General features: G+C 34.7%; 1 protein-coding gene across 6 annotated transcripts in view; it reads left to right on the top strand.

Moving 5' to 3' along the window:
- The first annotated feature begins 366 nt into the window (after positions 1 to 366).
- The window catches only part of PTPRC (protein tyrosine phosphatase receptor type C), a 136,314-nt gene continuing 117,113 nt past the window's right edge, over positions 367 to 19,567 (top strand). For 4 of the 6 annotated variants that reach the window (XM_010358238.2, XM_030929670.1, XM_030929671.1 and 1 more), the window contains exons 1-2: positions 7,951 to 8,083; positions 8,172 to 8,287. In XM_010358238.2, the coding sequence (XP_010356540.1) occupies positions 8,215 to 8,287 (73 nt within the window). In that variant the 5' untranslated portion in view covers positions 7,951 to 8,083; positions 8,172 to 8,214. Of the gene's footprint in view, positions 385 to 7,918; positions 8,084 to 8,171; positions 8,288 to 19,567 lie in introns of those variants that run through there. The other 2 variants (XM_030929668.1, XM_030929673.1) reach the window with 2 other exon arrangements.

Genomic DNA, 19,567 nt, shown 5'->3' on the forward strand with positions numbered 1-19,567 from the left:
TTTTTCTTTTAATCCTAGATTCGATGGGATAGGGGTACGGTAGACACTATATGATTTTATTCAGAAAAGACTTCTTAGGATGAAGGATGGATAATGGATTGTCTAGTGAGAAATAATATTAGAGGAAATATGGGCAAAACTGTTAAGAGGCTGTTTCAGTTGTTTATTTGAGATGTTAGTAACTTGGACTAAGATAGTGATGGTGTAAACAGGAAGAAGTTCATAAACTTAAGATACATTTAGAAAGTAACTTGAAGAGTTATTAGTGATAAATTGGAAGAAGTAAGTTTCAAGAATGATACAGAGTCATGAAAAGAGAGTTGAAATAGCTGCAAGAACCTACCTAACTCAGCATACTGGCTGCTGCTTTGGATAATAAAATGGGTAAGAAAACCTCCTTATTACATTGCATTTTGTCAACCCAGAGACAGACTCAAGATTTTGTTGAACTAAAGCCAGCATAATCAGAATTTGTATGATAAAAACTTTAGACAAATCAGAGTAGAGAATGAATCTTTTTAATGTGTTTATTGGCTAAAGCAATATATAATGACTTTCAGATGTCAAGAGTGTGATTGTTGAGACTTTGCAAAGATTGAAGTTCTAGGAATACATTATATCAAAATTACACATTCTTACTTGTGTTTGGCTCTTGTTCTATTTAGTTCAGCCTTATTTACCTTTCTTTTCTTTTTGAGACAGATTCTCCTTCTGTTGCCGAAGCTAGAGTGAAGTGGCATGATGAATCTTGGCTCATTGCAACCTCTACCTCCTGGGTTCAAGTGATTCTCATGCCTTGGCCTCCCCAGTAGTTAGGATTACAGGCATGTGTCACCACACCTGGCTATTTTTTTTGTATTTTTAGTAGAGACAGGGTTTCGCCATGTTACCCAGGCTGGTCTTGAACTCCTAAGCTCAGGCATTCCACCTGCCTAGGCCTCCCAAAGTGCTAGGATTACAGGCGCGAATCACCATGACTGGCCAGTTTTATTTACTTTAGATTAGTAGGGTTCAATCCATAAGTAACCTGTCACTGTTTACTTCGTGACTCTGTTACAAACTTGGAACATCAGTACATCTATGTTCTTTCAATTTTGAGATTCGCTTTAGCTTTTTCAAAGAAGCTCTGTGTGTGTGTGTGTGTGTGTGTGTGTGTGTGTGTGTGTGTGTGTGTGATAATTTTCTATTGGAATTAATTACAAGATGAATGCAGAAATTTTAATTTGAAAGCACACCCTTTGCAACATTGATAACACTGTCCACTGATTATTTATTGATGTTATGTTGCTGTTCCACAGTGTATTGAAACCACTGTGTGATTCAGAGATGGACTTCTATAATTCTTTTTTGTGTGTGAAAAAAAAAAATACACAGACCATTATATTTTTAAGTAAGAAACCACTACAAAATATGGCTTCACATCAAATTGATGACAAAGAGTATGTGAGTTGTATGACAAGTGATGAAAAACTGCACATGAAGGTAAACAAATTAATGCAGGTGAGCAGAACACCAACTGGGTAGACATGGTGTGAGAAAAACATCACTGACAGCAGAGATACAGTGAAGTATGCATGATGTTTTGTTTTTAATTTCTATTATGTTGAAAAGGCAATAATACTATCTTAGCATTGTTGTGAAATCTAAATTAGTTAATTAAGCAAGCATTCGATAAATGGTTTAAACACACTAGGTTATAATTAAGCATATATAATAGACCATGGACAGATTTATGACATCTATTTTATACTGTTATATTTTCCAACATTATATATCCTCATAGAATTTGGAAGCTATTTTAAACTCTCTACTATACTTGCCCCATGCTGTCTTTATGCATCAAGGTACGCAAATGGCAGAACCCAGACAGGAAAGTCATTGCCAAGAGTCAATGCAGAAAGAGATGCAGAGACAGAGAGAGGCAGAGGTTTCAGCAACCTGAAGCCATCAGAGGAATCAACAAATGTTATACATGGCTTGTAACACTGAATGTGAGACCTGAAGTAAAACAAACACATCTCAGCTTAGACCTCATGGAACAAGAAAAATATGAAATCCACAGAAGGCCACTCCAGTGTGGAATGCTGCCTTTATGTGTGAAAAGTTACAAGACTTTCTCATTAAGATGGATTTGGAAACTGGTCTCAGAGTTCATTACCTATGCTTTGTAGTTCTTTGTATTTATTACTGGTTTATTAAGCAGTCTGGATTCAATCAGGTATAAATATTAAACATCATATGTTATCTTGCCACTGGTCAGCTATGCTTCTGTATTTCATTGATTCTAAGATGCACATTTTATAAAACATATTTTAGTGTTGCTGAAGCCAGGATGCATCTTGAAACCAACAGTGCCTTTAAGTTAATAAAACTAAGACTATTTAATTTCCTCTTTCCATCTTTTAACAATATATATGGCAGGTCCCTCAACTTCCTAGTAACTTTTGAGTAAAAACAACCCGAAGTTCATTTCAGACCAGTTGAACACTTTACTTTCATATCTAGTTTAACTCTTTCACCTCCTCTTTATCTTTAGCACCCATCAGGACTTTGCCTGCGACATTTGCAGAAGGGAACACATATTTCTTTTCTACTTACCTTTGTCTGTATTTGCAGTTTACACAAAGGCAGAGAGATATGTTTTATCAAGTACTACATATTTCTTTTCTCAATGCCTAAATTTTCAAAATACAAAATGGCAGAATGCAAAAATGTTTCCTGGTCAGGTCCTAGGGGAACACTTCTCCCTCCCTATACTTCTTCTGCTGGGGTTAGAAAGAGGAATACGATGTATGCTATGTTGGTGTATATTTGATTATAACAAAGTGTGTTCACTTTATACCATTTATTGAATGTTTGCGTAATTAATATGCTTAATTCTCATGGCAACACTTAAAAGTATTATTATCTCCATATTAGAGATATGAGATCATTGCTGGAACTAGGATTTTACAAGTTTCTTAGCCACCAGGAAGAATAGTTTCTTAAAACATCATGTTTAAGAACTACAGTGTTGGCATTGATCACTGATACATAGGTATATATGCACTGCGTGTATCTAAAGTGACCAGGAAAGTTAAGGTTCTAGTGAGAAAAACTTTCAAAGCAGCACTACCTCCCACCTTGGTCAATTTGCCAGTGGTAAGACTTGTCTTTGTCTGTATTTGCATTTTACACAAAGACAGTACCACATATTTCTTTCCTCAATGCCTAAACTAAATTTTCTTTTCTTTTCTTAGACAGAGTCTAACTCTGTTGCCCAGGCTGGAATGCAGTGGCATGGTCTTGGCTCACTGCAACCTCCACCTCCTGGGTCCAAGTGATTCTCATGCCTTAGTCTCCTGAGTAGCTGGGATTATGGGGGCACACCACCACACCCGGCTAATTTTTGTAGTTTTAGTAGAGACAGGGTTTCACCATGTTGGCCAGGCTGGTCTCGTACTCCCAACTTCAAGTGATCTGCCTACCTTGGCCTCCCAAAGTGCTGGGATTACAGGCATGAGCCACCACGCCCAGCCCTCAAAGCCTAAATTTTCGAAAGACAAAATGACGGATTGCAAAAAACGTATTTCTAGATCAAATCTTAGAGATGTAGAAGTATTCTCTCCTTTGTGTCCCTGTATTTTAATTCATTGATAAGTATATCAATTGTGTTATAAGAATTGTGTATACAATTTTGTAACTGCTAGAGTTAAGTAATTTGGTAATTTATTTAACTGGTAAACACTCCTACTGTCATCATTCTTTGCCTGTGCAACAACATAAGCTTCTCCACCGTTCTCCCAATTCTTACTCTTGCCAACCCCCAATATGTTGACCACTCCGCAGCTTCATGTGTAAATCTTATCATTCATTCTTCCATTTATTCATTTAACATATATCACATATGGTAACCATTATATTAAGTACTGCGTAGGCCTCATGGTCTATCATCTGGAACAGTGTTCTCCGACTTTTTTGGCACCAGAGACCAGTTTCATGGAAGACAATTTTTTCACGGACTGGGGTCAGGGGATAGTTTTCAGATGAAACCACCCCACCTCAGATCATCAGGCATTAGTTAGACTCTCATAAGGGGCATGCAACATAGTTTCCTTTCATGTGCAGTTCAGAACAGGGTTTGCACTCCTAAGAGAATCTAATGCCACCGCTGATCTGACAGGAGGTGGAGTTCAGGTGGTAATGCTCACTGGCCTGCATCTCACCTCCTACTATGTGGCCTGGTTCCTAATAGGCCACAGAAGGGTACCAGTCCACAGCCCTGGGATTGGAGAACCCTGATCTAGAGGACAGGCTTGTGCCCTTGTGGGGGAGGTGGATATGAATATACAAATATATCCCAGAACTTGGAGAAAACAAACAAGGTTCTGAGATAGAAAGTAGCTTAGAGAGGCTTCTTCTATGTAGGATGGTCAGGGAAACTCCATTGAGGAAGTGACATTTATGCTGTTACCAGAAGGAAGTTATGTAGAGTGATTGGTGGGGGTGGAACCAGAAGAGCATCTTGGGAAGAATAAAGAGCTAAAGCCCTGAAATAGAAAAGAGCATGACATTTCTAGGAACAGAAAAAAATCAGTGTGACTAGAGCATAGTGTGAACCAGGTGGAAGTGTATTAAATGGGTGGAGAAATAATACAGAGGTTAGATTTTTATTAAACATGCAAATAAGAAAAATACTGATAGACTTTAAGTAAGGACTTATCCCAACTTGATTTGTATGGACAGAGATCGATTTGATTTCTCTTTAGAGGAAATACTAAAGGAAGATAAGATGGAAGCTTGGAAGTTAGTTAAAAGCCTGAGCAGTGATGATGGTTTGATTCTAAGTGGTACAATTGGAAACAGACACAAGATAGATAGTGGAGAGAGAATGAATGAGATTTGTTAATGATTTAATAGTTGTGACAGAAAAGGAGAAATACAAAATAAAAATTAAGCTGCTGTTACAAGTTACTGTGTATATACTGGTGCATTTACAGATATAAATACGATTGAGATTTGGGATGGGTTTAAAGAAAGGATGGATCAAGACTTCTATGTTCTGTTGAGTTGGCTATGAGACAATCTGGTGGACTAGTTAAAAATGTGGTAGTAAAATGTGAATCTAGAGATCTCAAATATATAATAGATCTGGCTGGAAATATAAATTCGTGAGTCGTTCCCATGAAGGAGCTCATGCAGAAAGAGAGAGGTGGGTACAGGATTGAGCTTGTAATGTATCTTAGTAGTACTTAAAACTTAGGTAGGGACTGGGCAAGGTAGCCCACACGTCCGTAATCCCAGCACTTTGGGAGGCTGAGGCAGGTGGATTGCTTGAGTCCAGGAGTTCGAGACCAGCCTGGGCAAAATGTCAAAACTCCATTACTACAAAAAATTGAGCTGGGCGTGGTGGTGTACGCCTAGAGTCCCAGCTACTCAGAAGGCTGAGGCGGGAGGATCGCTTGAGCATTGAAGGTAGAAACTGCAGTGTACCCTGATCACGCCACTGCACTCCAGCGTGGTTGACAGAGCGAGACCCTGGAAAAAAAAAAAAAGTCGCCTAAGCACAGTGGCTATGTGATACAGTATGTGTATATGTGTATATATGTATATGTGTATATGTGTATACAGTATGTGCATACTGTATGTGATACAGTAGAAATTTCCCCAGATGCCCTGTGGAAAGACCAGCTGCTACCCAGAGTCTTTCCTGGATGTCCTGCTTAGTGTAGTAGAACATCAAGCGCAGCCCTACTCTGTCTCCTAACAAGCTGCTAGGGCCTTACCTCTTGCCTACCCACCTGACAGCCTGGACCTCAGGCTATCAAACCTCTGGGTTGCCATTGTCTCCATTCTGTGCCATCAGAATTGTATATACATTTATCTGCTGATGTCTCTGTATTTCAAGCTCTATGTCTTTACGCCTTTATAATATACAATATAGATTTTATTACTTAAAATTCTAATATTTCCTATAGGACACTAAACTCAATTTTAACACAATAAATATGTTAAAACATTATATACGTGTTGGATTAACACATAATGCAACTCATTTGTTGCTAATCTATCTTGGATTCCCTGGGTAGAATCTGTCTTCTCACATGTCTGAAATGGAAATGAATCTCCCAACTTTTTACTGTTTTTGTAAAGCCACAAAGCCCTTTTAAAATGCCTTTTTAAGGCTGCTAAACTTACATTGTTACAGAGTATATTTTACATACTTTTCTTCCTTTTAAAAGATCATATACACTTTTCTCCTGGCCTCTCATTTTGCCAAATATTCTGCCATAACAGTAAGCTAACAGAACACAAGTATTTGCTTAAAGATATTTAAAGCTAATCCCCAAAGAGTTTTCTGTTGCAAATGTATTTTAAGATGTAGGCTGAAGAGATGAGTATTCAAATCCATGAGTTCTGACACTGATGTTTTATTAGGCCTACCCACATGAAAATTAGTGCTTACTTGCACAGCTATCTTATTTAAAGATACATTTGCAAAAAGAGAATAATTTCATTTTCACTGATTCGAAGGTCTATCTTTTAGAGTATTATAAACTTACATAGTACAAAATGATTGGTAAAAAGGAAAGCAAAATGAAACTTGGAGACTTGGGTTCTAAATATAGCTTGCCTACATCCTAGCTGCGAGATCTTAGACAAATCAACTAACCTCTCTGAACATCACAGATAAAATGGGGAGCAATAACATTATCTAGCTCAAGGGTATTGTACAAATTATACAATGTATGTAAAGTGCAAAGCAGTTCTGGCACATGGTAAGCGCTCCATAAGTTAAATATAATAATAATCAAAGTAAAATAATATTCTTAACTACAATCTTATTGAAAAGTTATTACCTAGAGTTTAAGCTATGGGGTTATTTCCATTTGCACAAAGTGTGATAGAAATTTGGCTCTGTGGTTCCTAGCAGCCAATGTAAGAGTAAAACAAAAATGTTTGTAAATATCAAAAGATTTATTTACTTAAATATAAGAATCCTACAATAATCTTCCTAACTAGAGTTTGCAGAATTACCACAGGGGCTCTGTTTGTCTAAAAGTCCCCCAAGCATCATCTATTGTTCAAATAAATGAATTGCACGTGTGTATACTTTTATTTTTAAAGGCATATAAATGTTGTATTAATAACACCAATTCATTTAATTGTATTGTTGAATGTATACCTTTGCCAGTAAGTATTTTCCTAAAAGATGGACTTAACTAAGAACATCAGAATTATGAAGAGCATTGTGTATTAATTAGTTGCCTTATTTGTCAAAAAGTTGAAAAAGCATTGCTGAGAAAAAGGAAACAGGTTAACTTTTGTTAAAGATATCTCTTGTTTTTCACTGTCCTTTCCCTCTTCAGTAGCACCAAGAACATCCTAAGTCACAGAAACATTAGTTTTTGGAAGCAGGGTTTGCTGTAACTATAGTAGAAATGGCATTCTGATTCCACTCCTAGCTTCACAAGGATATCTGTGAAAGATTTGGGGCAAAACTGGTAAGCTGTCTGAAAGTGCTTTTGCATAAGAAATGGGTTTTACTGCTAAAACTGTCATATTGCTGAGTTTTGAATGCCCTAATGGTAAATGATACTGGGGTGCCAAAAATAACCACATTGGTAGTTTTTTCATTCATTTGGCCATCTTATTAAGTCAAATATTGATACTTTCTGCTAAGTCAGGTACTGTATCATCTTGTCAACCCCCATTTTGTTACACTCATGCTGAACCTGTTTCTCATCTCTTAAGTAAGAAAATTATTGATTATTTTGTAGGGATTTAATTTAAAAAAATCGTAATGGATACTGTAAAGGAGCAGTATTTGGATAGTTTAAAAACATCCTCCTTGATGGGAAAATCTTTTAAAAGGCTTTCTAACTTGGTGTAATTACTTGAATTAAGGAAGTGCAATGCCATTCTACTAACTTAGAACAACTTTTTTGACTTCCTGCAAAGAGGACCCTTACAGTATTTTTGGAGAAGTTAGTAAAACCGAATCTGACATCATCACCTAGCAGCTCATGCAGCTAGCAAGTGGTTTGTTCTTAGGGTAACAGAGGAGGAAATTGTTCCTCGTCTGATAAGACAACAGTGTAGAGTATGCATTTATTTATTTGCTTTTACATTTTTGATTCGTTTTTACAGAGAAAAACTTCTACAGAGATAACAATTATTTTGCCTTTCAGAAGGACGCATGCTGTTTCTTAGGGATACGGCTGACTTCCAGATATGACCATGTATTTGTGGCTTAAACTTTTGGCATTTGGCTTTGCCTTTCTGGACACAGAAGTATTTGTGACAGGTGAGTACAAGGATATTAATATTTTTTACATTATTTTTTTCTTTTTTGGAGGAATGTTTGAAATAGACATAAAAATATTTTAAATGTGTTGGTAACTGGAAGTGAGAAGCCTGCTGTAAACCGTCAAGATTGTTGTCTCAGGGAGACACAGGCTTGTTGTGTGACAGAATACATTGTTTCTGTTTAAAAAGACATAAATGTTCGAGGACAAAAAAAAATACAATTTTAAAAGAAAAGCATTGTCTATCTGTATCTTTATTTACAACTGTTCAAAGATATTACAAAAGCAACATTATTACTTAACCTCCAAAGTGACAATAACACACATTTATAAAAGCCTGAGAATGTTTTTAATGATAAAATAAGTGAGGTTTTATTCTTTTAGCAAATTTGGTCTCTTAAAAAGTCATAAGACAGCTTTGGTTGTATGTAAGCCACTCCCAGACTTGAAGTTTGCTTCCTCAAATTTTGAGTTTAATTGACATATTTTATTGAATACTTGGGTATATAATAGTTCAAAAATATATTGAGGTATTTAGTAAAATATTAACCTTCTGCAATTTTTATCACAGGAATGTATTTTAAATCAAGTTTTTAGTTTCTTGTTAATAGTTTTAATACATTTTTGCTTTAGAAGTTCTTGTGGAGCCACCGCCCTTCCTGGGTGGTGGGTAAATGTTACAGCCTTGATGAGATAGAAATATTTAAACTCTTAAAATCATGCAAATGCTGTATTCCGTAGGAAAATGTAACTAGTTGGACTTCCAGTGCCTATTAAAGTTTGAAATCTTTGTACGTTTATCCTCTATTCAATGGATAGTTCTTGAGTGGTGTCAACATGAATCATGAGTACATTTCAATAGATTATAGAATGTAACTAATAATGAATATTTAATATTTCTCTTTATGATGTAGTATCTAAAAGGACATTGAAAATAAAACTTTGTAGAAATTCCAAAAAGTATAAAAAATATTTTAAAACAAGTTGCTTATTACAATTCACTTTGAAGTCTTTTTTTGACTCTTACTGTTCTCCTTTCCTCTGAAAGTCAGGGAAGTAGCTATCTCTTGAGCATGTTACATTGTCAATTTCTATTTGGAGTAACCTAGGAGAGAGGAAAGAAAAACAACATAAGATAATTTTTTGTTTTGTGGCTGTTTTGCTTTTTATTGCAAAGATGAATTTTTAAAAAATCTATATAGATGCAGCATTTGTCTTAGTACAGAAAATGTTTATCAAGTTACCATCCCTTTAAAGCTTATCATAATAAAAAGTAAATTATAAAGAATAATAATTTCAGTGAAGTGATAATGTATATTATCACAAGTCAGAACATTTTCATTTAAAATTCCCACTCAGGAAATGTTGAAAAGCGTTTTTAAATGACCATAAAGAAATACTGAGACATTTTGTAAGCCAGAATATGTTTCTTCTCTCCATACTCATTTAGCTTCTATTATTTTATTCAGGTCTAGCTCCATTGCTTTTTATTCCAGGCAAACTTCCCAACCTCCCAAATAGACCAAATATCCTATTATATGCTTCAATCAGAGTGTGAAATATTTCCTTTGTGCATAAAAGTTCAACTCATACTATTACAGGACTTTTTAAACCATAAGACACATCTTTGAATTTGTAATTGAAATAAGAATATAATGGGATCTAGAAACCTTTACATCAGCTTTGCTGAATAATTTATACCATAGCAAAAAAAATGGATATACATAGATTGATTTTGAAAAATCAAGTTGATCTTCAGTTGCTCACATAAATATTGAGAGCAAACATTTTTCTAAAAGACATTTGTAGACTCCCTGAGATATATGCTTCTTTGTGGAAAAACATATACAGATATACTCATTTCTACCTGCAAATATTGTTTATAATCCTTTCAAGTTGCAAGAAACATTTTGTGATTTGATGTATAATTTGGAAAATTCTCAATGCTTTAAATTATATATTTTTCTTTTTTAGCAACAAATGAGTTGGATTCTATGTTTCATTTTAACGTGTCAAAATTAGTTTAGTGCCTACAGGAAATAATAAACTTTTGGGGAGCAAATTTTATACTGTATGTTCTAAAGCATAAAGAAATAGAGCCAAATGTAGATAGCCATCAATGGTAACTCTATGCACAATTCAAATATTTTATTTAATCTCTAAAATGCACACATGGACAAGGCCAAAGTGAGTCTTTGGCAGTGCAACATCCAGGCAGGGTTCAGTTTTACTCAAGACTTCCTAATCCTCTTGCTCTCTGCCTCTTTGTGATGGCAACTGGAAACCAAACTTTGTTTAAGATTTCTAAATAATTTTAGGGGACAATGATGGTTTTAAGAATGCAGGTGAGGGTGAGTGTTCTCTGGTTCTAATAAAGTTGTAATGCCAGGCAGATCTAGTACACCATAGCATGGCAGTTAAGAGTATATGAGTTATGCTATGTGAGGTATATGATGAGTTTTATTATGAGTCATAATAGTTAACACTCATTTCCTGGACATAATTCTTCATTTTTCCATCTGTATTAAAAATATATATCTCATGTTATAAACATGGACTGTGCCTTGTACATCACAGACATTCAATGAAAATTATTTAATTGAATTTGGTAAGCAGTCCTTTTAAGTTCTAAATACTGCATAATTTAGAGATTTGGGAATGTGAGTAGAATTACTTATTGATTTGAAAAAAAATTCCCTACTAAAAACCTGCCTGTGACCCTTACCATTGCTAGAATTTGAAATGTACTTTGTTACAGGAAAGGCTACAAGGGGTTAGGGCCTATATTATCTTTTTCTCTTTTGTTCTGTGTAACTAAGTATAGGGGCAGAGTAGTTAGCTTGAACTTAGTTCATATACATGAACATGTATTTCTTTATATATATGCACACACATAAACTAGTTATATATTTGTGGGTTATATATACTAGTTTATCTATCTATCTATCTATCTATCTATCTATCTATCTATCTATCTATCTGACTATCTATCTATCATCCATGTTTGTGTATTTGGCGTTCCCATGAACTTCGGACGTTGGCCTGTGTTGTTCTTTTTTCTCCACTTGGTTACATATCATTGCCTACTACGTGTTGATTGCTCTGATTCTCCATCTCTAGATTCATCCCTCAGAAACATGGAACTTACTTCCTTTCCTAAATCCAGACATTGACATGTTCCCCAAGTCCTGAAATTTTGCTTTGTAATACTCTCTAATAACTTCTTGCTTTGACATCTCCATTACCGTCTTCTTAATTCGTGGCTTTATTATTTCTCACCTGCAAAATTGTAGTTTTTTTTAATCAGTCTGAAGTCTCATCCTTTTTTTTTTAACATAATCTGCAGATTAAAAAATAAAATAAAAAGCAAAGGGATACTGATTTATTCTCATTGCCTTTGGTATAAATTCTAATCTTTTTTTTTGCCAGAGAAACTGATTCCACTAATGATCTGGGGCCTAGGCCTGGAGCTGGGAGGGGATTTTTTTTTTTTCTTCTTTCTTTCTTTTTCTTCTGTAATTGATCAAAAGGAAACAAACAGGAGGTAGTTTTAACACCCACCTCTATACTTTCTCAAGGTGTTTAAGACTCTGGGCAAATCTTACCTCTTCTATTACATTCTCTTATGTCACTTTTGCCACAAAATATCTCCACTGAATTGCATACTTTTTATCACCTTTTCTTGGCATTTTTCAAGTCATTTCAATTTGTTGTTGTAATGATGATTGATGATGATGATGACATGTGAATGAGTGGATTTACTGACATTGTAACCTACATGAAATCAGGTATAGGAGACACAAAAGGCATAAACACATAGTTCCCATATCTGATTTATCACCAGGCACTGAATAAATCATGGATTTTAAAACAATAAAACTGCAGATTATAGTGATAAAGGAAAGGAAAATTTTCAATGAGGAAAGTCAAAAAGAGGGAGAATATGAGATTAAAAAAATTAACCAGAGGCAAAGTGGGAGGATGATGGTAGCAGGACTATTTTGTCCAGATTAAATAAATTGATTTTAGATCTAGATGTTTACAGGCTGGACTTTTTGTTTTTGTTTTGTTTTGTTTTGTTTTTTCTTTGCTCCCTTCTTTACTCTTGTTATCTCACTTCTTGTCTGGAAAGATCCTCCTGACTTCCTAAAAGTTCACAGTTTGAGAATGTTGTTCCTAAATTGTCTTTGATCTGCTCTTGGACATTCTAGGTAATGTAATTTGGAGGGCCAATTTTATTCTTCAGATACACATACCCGTAGAAAGAAAAGCAGCAAATGGGAGGGAAATACAAATCTAGCAGAGTGATAACACAAACAGATCAGGTCCAGTCCTGGCAATTACTGGTTTGAGCACTGATGCTAGTGCTCTGGGATTGCTTGCAAGGGCAGATGGAATATGGTGCACCCTAGGTGTTGCATTATTTGCACACCAAAAGCTTGTAGAGAGCTGGGAATAATTTCTTTTCAGATTGTGTAGTGATGAATGTCAATCTGAGTAGGTAAGGGGCACAGATTTGTACTGAGGTTGGTTCATTCTCTTGGCAAATATACAGTGTTCACAAAGACAAGGTTTCATCTTCAGACCATGTGTGTATTTGTCAGCTTCGTGCAGAGAGAGAAATTTTTGACTAACGCTGAACTTTGATATTTTTTTCTAGACATCGTATAGGTTTATGTAGTTATTTACATAGGAAACAATTAGAGTGGAAATTTAACATATCTTCAGTTTAAAATTAATTTCAATCTAGTCTAAATATCTTTGTAAGTACTAGACACCCAACCCCATAGCAGTGGCCTAATACCAAAGGGTTAGTGCTATGACTTTTGCATACATAAAGACAGCACTTTTTAGGGTATGATACACAGAAAAAAAAATATGGCAAGACTTTAGCAATATGGTGTGATGTCTATTTCTATGTAATATCCAAATACACAGGAATAAAAATTATAGTTATCACTGGATTTTGTGTACACGGCTTTAACCAATATTTAGATTAGAAAATATCTAATTATTACCTAAAATATTTAATTTTCATTCCTGTTTGTATGTCAGTGTGCTACTTCAATATCAGTCTGTTAAAAGAGTCTAGGAATGACTACTATAAGCAGAGAATTGTATGTTCAGGAATCACAACAAAAACAAGAACAAATAGAGAAACAAAAGCTTTCCTACTCTTTCATCCAGGACAAGAATAAATATACATAAAGTCAATGTTAGGGAAGTCAACAAGCATCGTCTATATCCGTTCATAGTAACTTCAATTGATTCATTTCTTAAAAGATAATCAGAAAAAATATCGGTTTTTATTAGAGTCTTTAGTAGAGACCAAACTTAAACAAATATATTATATGGTGCTTAACTCTATAGCATTTAAAGATTCAACGTTTATTTCCTCTAAAAATGAGTCAAGTGTCTGAAAGGAAAAAGCCACCTAACTGAAACTTCAGTTTCTACTATACAGGGTATTTATTACAAAACTGTAATTACAATGCAATGATACTGAAGTATAAATGATCATCATTCATATATTTAAGAAAATAATCAAATTTGAGTACCTGGAAGAAAATCATCCACCCTCCAAAATAGGGATCTGCTAATGCAGGAGGAGAAGGCAAAAGCTGAGGGTAACTCAGGTAGCACACTCATATGTATCAGGATATGAACAACCGGTATAGCGAACTTAATAGAAATCACTGATAGACAAGAAGACATTCTCTGCATTTTAAATTAAAATAAAATTTGTCCTGCATTTAAGACAATAGTTTACAGAAACCTATATAAATAACAATGATGCTAAGAGACAATATCAAAATGATAATATGATGGCAATACAGTGTGGCCACTATATTTTAAACACATCTACTTGATGAAAAATGCAATAATTTATTGATTAAAAAATATTAAGCATAATAGAAAAGGAGGCAGAAACCACTCCAAGCTGGGAAACATCATGGCATTTGTAGTGAGAAATATTTTGAAAATCTAACTCTATGAATCACATGATTTTGAGCTAAATCAATTTTCATCCTTGAGACCCAGTTTCCTCATCTATAAAGTGTTATAAGCATTAAAAGCGATAACATTTGTGAAAATGCTTTGAAACTATGAGATACTTGGAGAAGTTGTAAATTTTTTCATGTGAGCCCATGAAATCAGAGCACATAGCCCTTTAGCATAAACATGATTCCAAATGATATCTCTTCTTTTTAGACACTGTGAGGAGATAAAGGGATAGTTTAAGGTTAAGTGATAGAGGAATAAAGCCTTATAAGCCTTTGAATTATTTTAACTTTGCATTCTTTATTTCAGGGATTTTTCAGGCTTCTCCAGTCTGCAGTCTAAATAGTTTGTAAATCCACAGCCTTCTACTTTGCCAGGGATTTCTTATTGTAAAAATAGACCGAAGTCTCAGCTGCCTTCAATCCTTACTGTGTCCATACCCACCATTACCAGGATAATCTCTGTAAAAGGCAGAATTCACCTTTGTCCATCCCTCTTTCAGTGTCTCCTGTGGGTAGAAAATATACTGAACCCGTGATTTGATACCAAGTATGTTTTGACTCAACTTTTATGAAAATAAATATTTTATTATAATATAACAACATTTATGAGTTTTCCTTGAAGATAAATTTTGGAGGAAAAAAACTCCATTAGACCAATTTAATTCCCTGATTATTATATATATATTCCCTAGTTAAATCCTTGACAGTTTTTCCATTTTAATTTTAATTTTACTGAACTAATATTTAGCAGCATCACTTTCATTTAATTTTTACAATAACTATTAGATTCATGAATCCATTTTACCCATGTCAAATTCTACTGAACATAGCTTATGCTTTTGGGAATTTTCCTTTGTGGTTATTACTTTTCTAAATGCAATTCTTTTCAAACAATACAGATCTAAATTTTCCAAAACCATTTAAATTCTTCTCTTTGGCCATAAATATTTTATGTGTGTAGTTTGGCTACTGCTAGTTTAGCTTTTTAATTGGTTTTGTGTCTCAATGCTACAAAAATATGATTTATGTAATTTTTCATTTTTGTCAAACTGATTGGACAGTATTAACCGTTCTCAATTTTTTGTTGTGTTGAAATTTCTATGAGTGTCATTAATGTGGAGATTGACAGCTCTTAGAGCTAGATTCATTTTGAAATTTTAAGACACTTTGGGTCAATGGAAACTTTAGAAACACTTTTAAGACTGCTCAGTAGTCTAGAATTATTATGTTTTAACTATCATTCATTTGTATAATATTCCTTTTATTAGCTTTCACACTTAATACCAACTTCTTATTCATTATTGGAGCAAAAAGTGAAAAGAAGAATCAATGTGATAAATGTAACATCTTCTCAATGTAAAATGATGTGTGGGGAAAGTGTCAAATCGTCCTACATTGGACTTTGTGCATTCAGGAAAAATAAAAGCAATTAGCGTTGCACACATATATTTAATTGAATCTCTTCAGATTTATCTAGCTTTATCTCTAACCACTTTGTGACTCTTTTTGTAACTTGCATTTTTCTAAAAATGTGACCTTGTTTAATCTTCCAGCTGTTGGCCATGCTGTTTTTCCTTCTCTCCACATCTTTTTTTCAATATGGCAAATTATAAATTCTATTCAAAATTTACTTCAAAGAGCACCTCCTCTGGATAGCCCACACCCCACTTGTATAACCCTTGCTCTTCAGCCCCTTTCACACCTGCATAGGTGTTCTTCTGCCATGATGATTCTTTGAATAATTCTCTTGGAGTTCTCTTCACTGGGCTCTCTTGCAGCAACTGCTGAGCTCATGTAGGCTATAATTGGGTCTCTGCTTATTTGCCAGTGCCTGCAGGTCCTCAGTACTTGTTTGCTGAAAAAATGAATGAATGGTCTGTCAGCTTAACTAAACTGTGTATGTAGAAGGCACTTAATGATTCTTAAAAACAATTTTGATTCTATCCTTTTATTGTTTTTTTATGGGAATTATTTATGGTAAAATTTTCTACATAATAGAAAATTCAGAAAATGTCAAGAAATAGAAGGAAAAAGAAAATTGCTTAGAGCTCTTGCTAACAAATTGTTTTTCTTCCTCTATCTTTTGATCACATGCTGTGTATGAAATTTCATGTTCGATTTTTTTCCCAAGTAAACCTGATTATTTTAGACAATTTGAAAAATATAGAAATGAATAAATAGGCAAATAAGAATTTCAGGTTTCCAGTTCTCAAGATCTAAAAACTTTCTGAGTATTTCATTTGACTAGGACAACTAGATCTATTCAGTCATTTATTAACTTATTGGTTCATTTGATAAACAACTATTTTGTGAGTGTTTTCCATGTACTGTGGGCTGAGGATACCATATCCCATGAAGGCTGTATTCTCTTAGTATCAGTGGCTTCTTGGAGATGGTGTTTTAAATCTTCCAAAATCTTCATCAACACCCCAAAACTTCCTCCTCAAAGTAATAATATACTTTGCTACAGATAATTATTGGTGTTATAAATGTTTTATAAATTATAAATTTAAAAATCACTATTTTAAGATTATATATAATATATTAAGTAAAACTTATATTCTTACAAGACTACCTCCAGGTCCCTGTTACAACTAGATTTTCTTTGCAGACTTTTAAATTATAGAAGTTCTGGTGCTGCCACTGAGATGCGTAGATTATTATTAGATATTCAATAAATAAAGTTGGTAGATGTGAAGAGGTACTAGACAATAGTCCTATTTTGTTTTGGTTTGTTTGTTTTGTAATTTATTCTGAAAATAAAATGTTTATGTGGAGAGAAAAGGGAAAATGTACAGAAATACACAGCACACAAACAAATTCTTACTTTTTTTTTGTAGTCTTTCTAATTTTCCAAGGTCACCAGCTAATAGCAAATGAGAGTTGTAGGGAGTGGGGTGAAGGCTGGGGTCTTAATTGGGGTCTATCTGATTCTAGATAGATCTGATTCTAGATTTTCCGCTCAGTTAATCAATCTTCTTAGTGGTCAGTTTAATAATCAGGAATTTAAGACATGACTGTGTGATGATGGGCAAATCACAGCAGGACTGAATGGGAGCTGGTAGTTTCTCAGAGGTTGTTCGTGTGACATATGCATGTAAGTTAATTCACCTGATTTAGCTACTTACATGAACCATTGTGTACTGAACCGCTTCTGTGTCTTTAGCAAGATCAAATTCACATACTATTGCATGACTTTTATAAAAAGCAAAAAGACATCTTTGATTAATTTGTCTTCACCTTGAATGCTGATGTGATGTGTTACAATCATCCTGAAAAGGAGGCTAACAAAGGACAGGACTGAGTCTGTCTTGAGGTGAGTGATATGATGGAAAGAATGGATTTTCCCCCACCCAACTCATTTTTGATATTACATAAAGTGAAAAACATTAAATAATTCACCAAAGTATCTAGATTTTTTTTTTTTTTTGAAGTGCAAGGGAAGTAACTTGACCTTTGTTAAATACTTTGATCATGGAAAACACATAAGGTTCTCATCTTATTCCAGGAAGTGTAGACACTAGATAATTTTCTTATAGTCATCCAAAAAGCATATTAAATGAACCAGGTAAACCCATCCTACACTTATGTATTCCAGAGACAAGTTGGCTAAACTTTAGGGAGGCTAAAACAAAACAAAACAAAATATTGTTTGGTTCATGTGATAAATGTGGATTCCAATCAGATAATTTAGGCCGCATATTCTATTTTGACTTCTTAGACTTAGATTTCCAAATAGTCTGGTTTATAAAATAAGATTTTAACTTATGCTTACTAAACTCTATGTATTTCTACTTTCCAACGACCCATGTTCTTATTTTCTGAATTTACTTATTCATGCTTTAGGTATGATAAAGGTATGTAATGGCTAAGGAAACATAAATGAAGCATAAGACATCAGTTAAGAGTTTTGACTGAAAGGAAGTGGTGATATGAAGGAAACAGATAAACCAAAGAAAAAGGAAAAGGTCAGGGAGCTGATACAAGTAACTTGAAGAAATGTTAGTGTAAATGTCGAATTCAGACAATCACTACTTTTAAAGTACTTTAAAGAAGTCAGTCTTTGAAATCTTGCCCAGATTCCATTCCAATTTCATCACTGGAGACTTACAATGATGAAAAATTGGGGAAAAATTACCTTCCAAAGCCTCAGTTTCCTTGTCTGTAAAACGGAAATAATAACAAGAGATATTAAATGAGATGATTCACTCATTGATTCATCAGTTGTTTATAGAGCCCCTGCTGAGATAAAAACTGTTTTAAGTGCTGACACAGTGGTAAGTAAAGCAGAAAGTGTACCTACTTTTATGAAACTGACTTTCTAGCAGTGAGAGATAGCAAGAAAACAAACAATAAATTGAGATAACTTCAATTGTATATAAAAGCTGTGAAGAAAATTTAGTAGTGTAATATGGTAGAGACAGGCCTGAGCTGGATTTAGGGGTGAATGCACCTTCAGACAGAGGGATTGGGGAAGATCTTTATGAAGAAGAGTCATTGAGCTGCTTGTTGACTGGCAAGAATATGGGGATCCATGTGAGGGAGACTGGCAGGAGTAAAGGTTCTATGGCAAAACCAAACAAATTGGTGGGCTCAAGGCACAGAAAGGTCAAGCACTTGTAGTGTGGTGAGTAAGAACTGAGCAGGTTGTGGTGACGCTAGAAAGATAAGCAGAAGGCAGGTCCCATAGGACCTTGATGGAAATGGAAAGAACTTGAATTTTACCTGAAATATGAAGGGAAGGAGTCATTTTAAATTCTTAAGTACAGAATATCCTAATCTTCTTTCTGTGTTGAAGAGATCACTTTGACTGCTATGAAGAGAATAGATTGGAAGTAAGGCAAAGCCTGGAACCAGTGATGAGGAGACTGAATGGGAGGACAGAGAAAGGGGATGGTGATCTGGACCAAGTGTTGGCAGCACAGGCAGAAAGAAAGGAAAGATTGACATAGAATTAAGAGAAGTGGCTGCATAGAAAAGACAAAGACATTTTAGAGAACGACTTTTTTCCCCCCATGACCACTGGGAAGGGAAAGAGCCAAATTAGGGGGTTGGCAATCCAATGTTACGTTTGGGCTGTTATTGATGTCTGATTTTCATTAGATGGTAGAGATGTCAAGAAATCCATTACAGATAAGAGGCTGAGGCCCATTCAGTAGGTCTCAAGTGGAGACATAAATATAGGAGTCATTGTGTTCAGATGGAACTTAAAACTAAAGGACTGCATGTGACAGTGTAAATAAACATCTAGAGATGAGCAGATGACTGGTTTCT

The sequence above is a fragment of the Rhinopithecus roxellana genome, chromosome 1, assembly GCF_007565055.1.
Source record: "Rhinopithecus roxellana isolate Shanxi Qingling chromosome 1, ASM756505v1, whole genome shotgun sequence".
Classification (NCBI taxonomy): Eukaryota; Metazoa; Chordata; class Mammalia; order Primates; family Cercopithecidae; genus Rhinopithecus; species Rhinopithecus roxellana.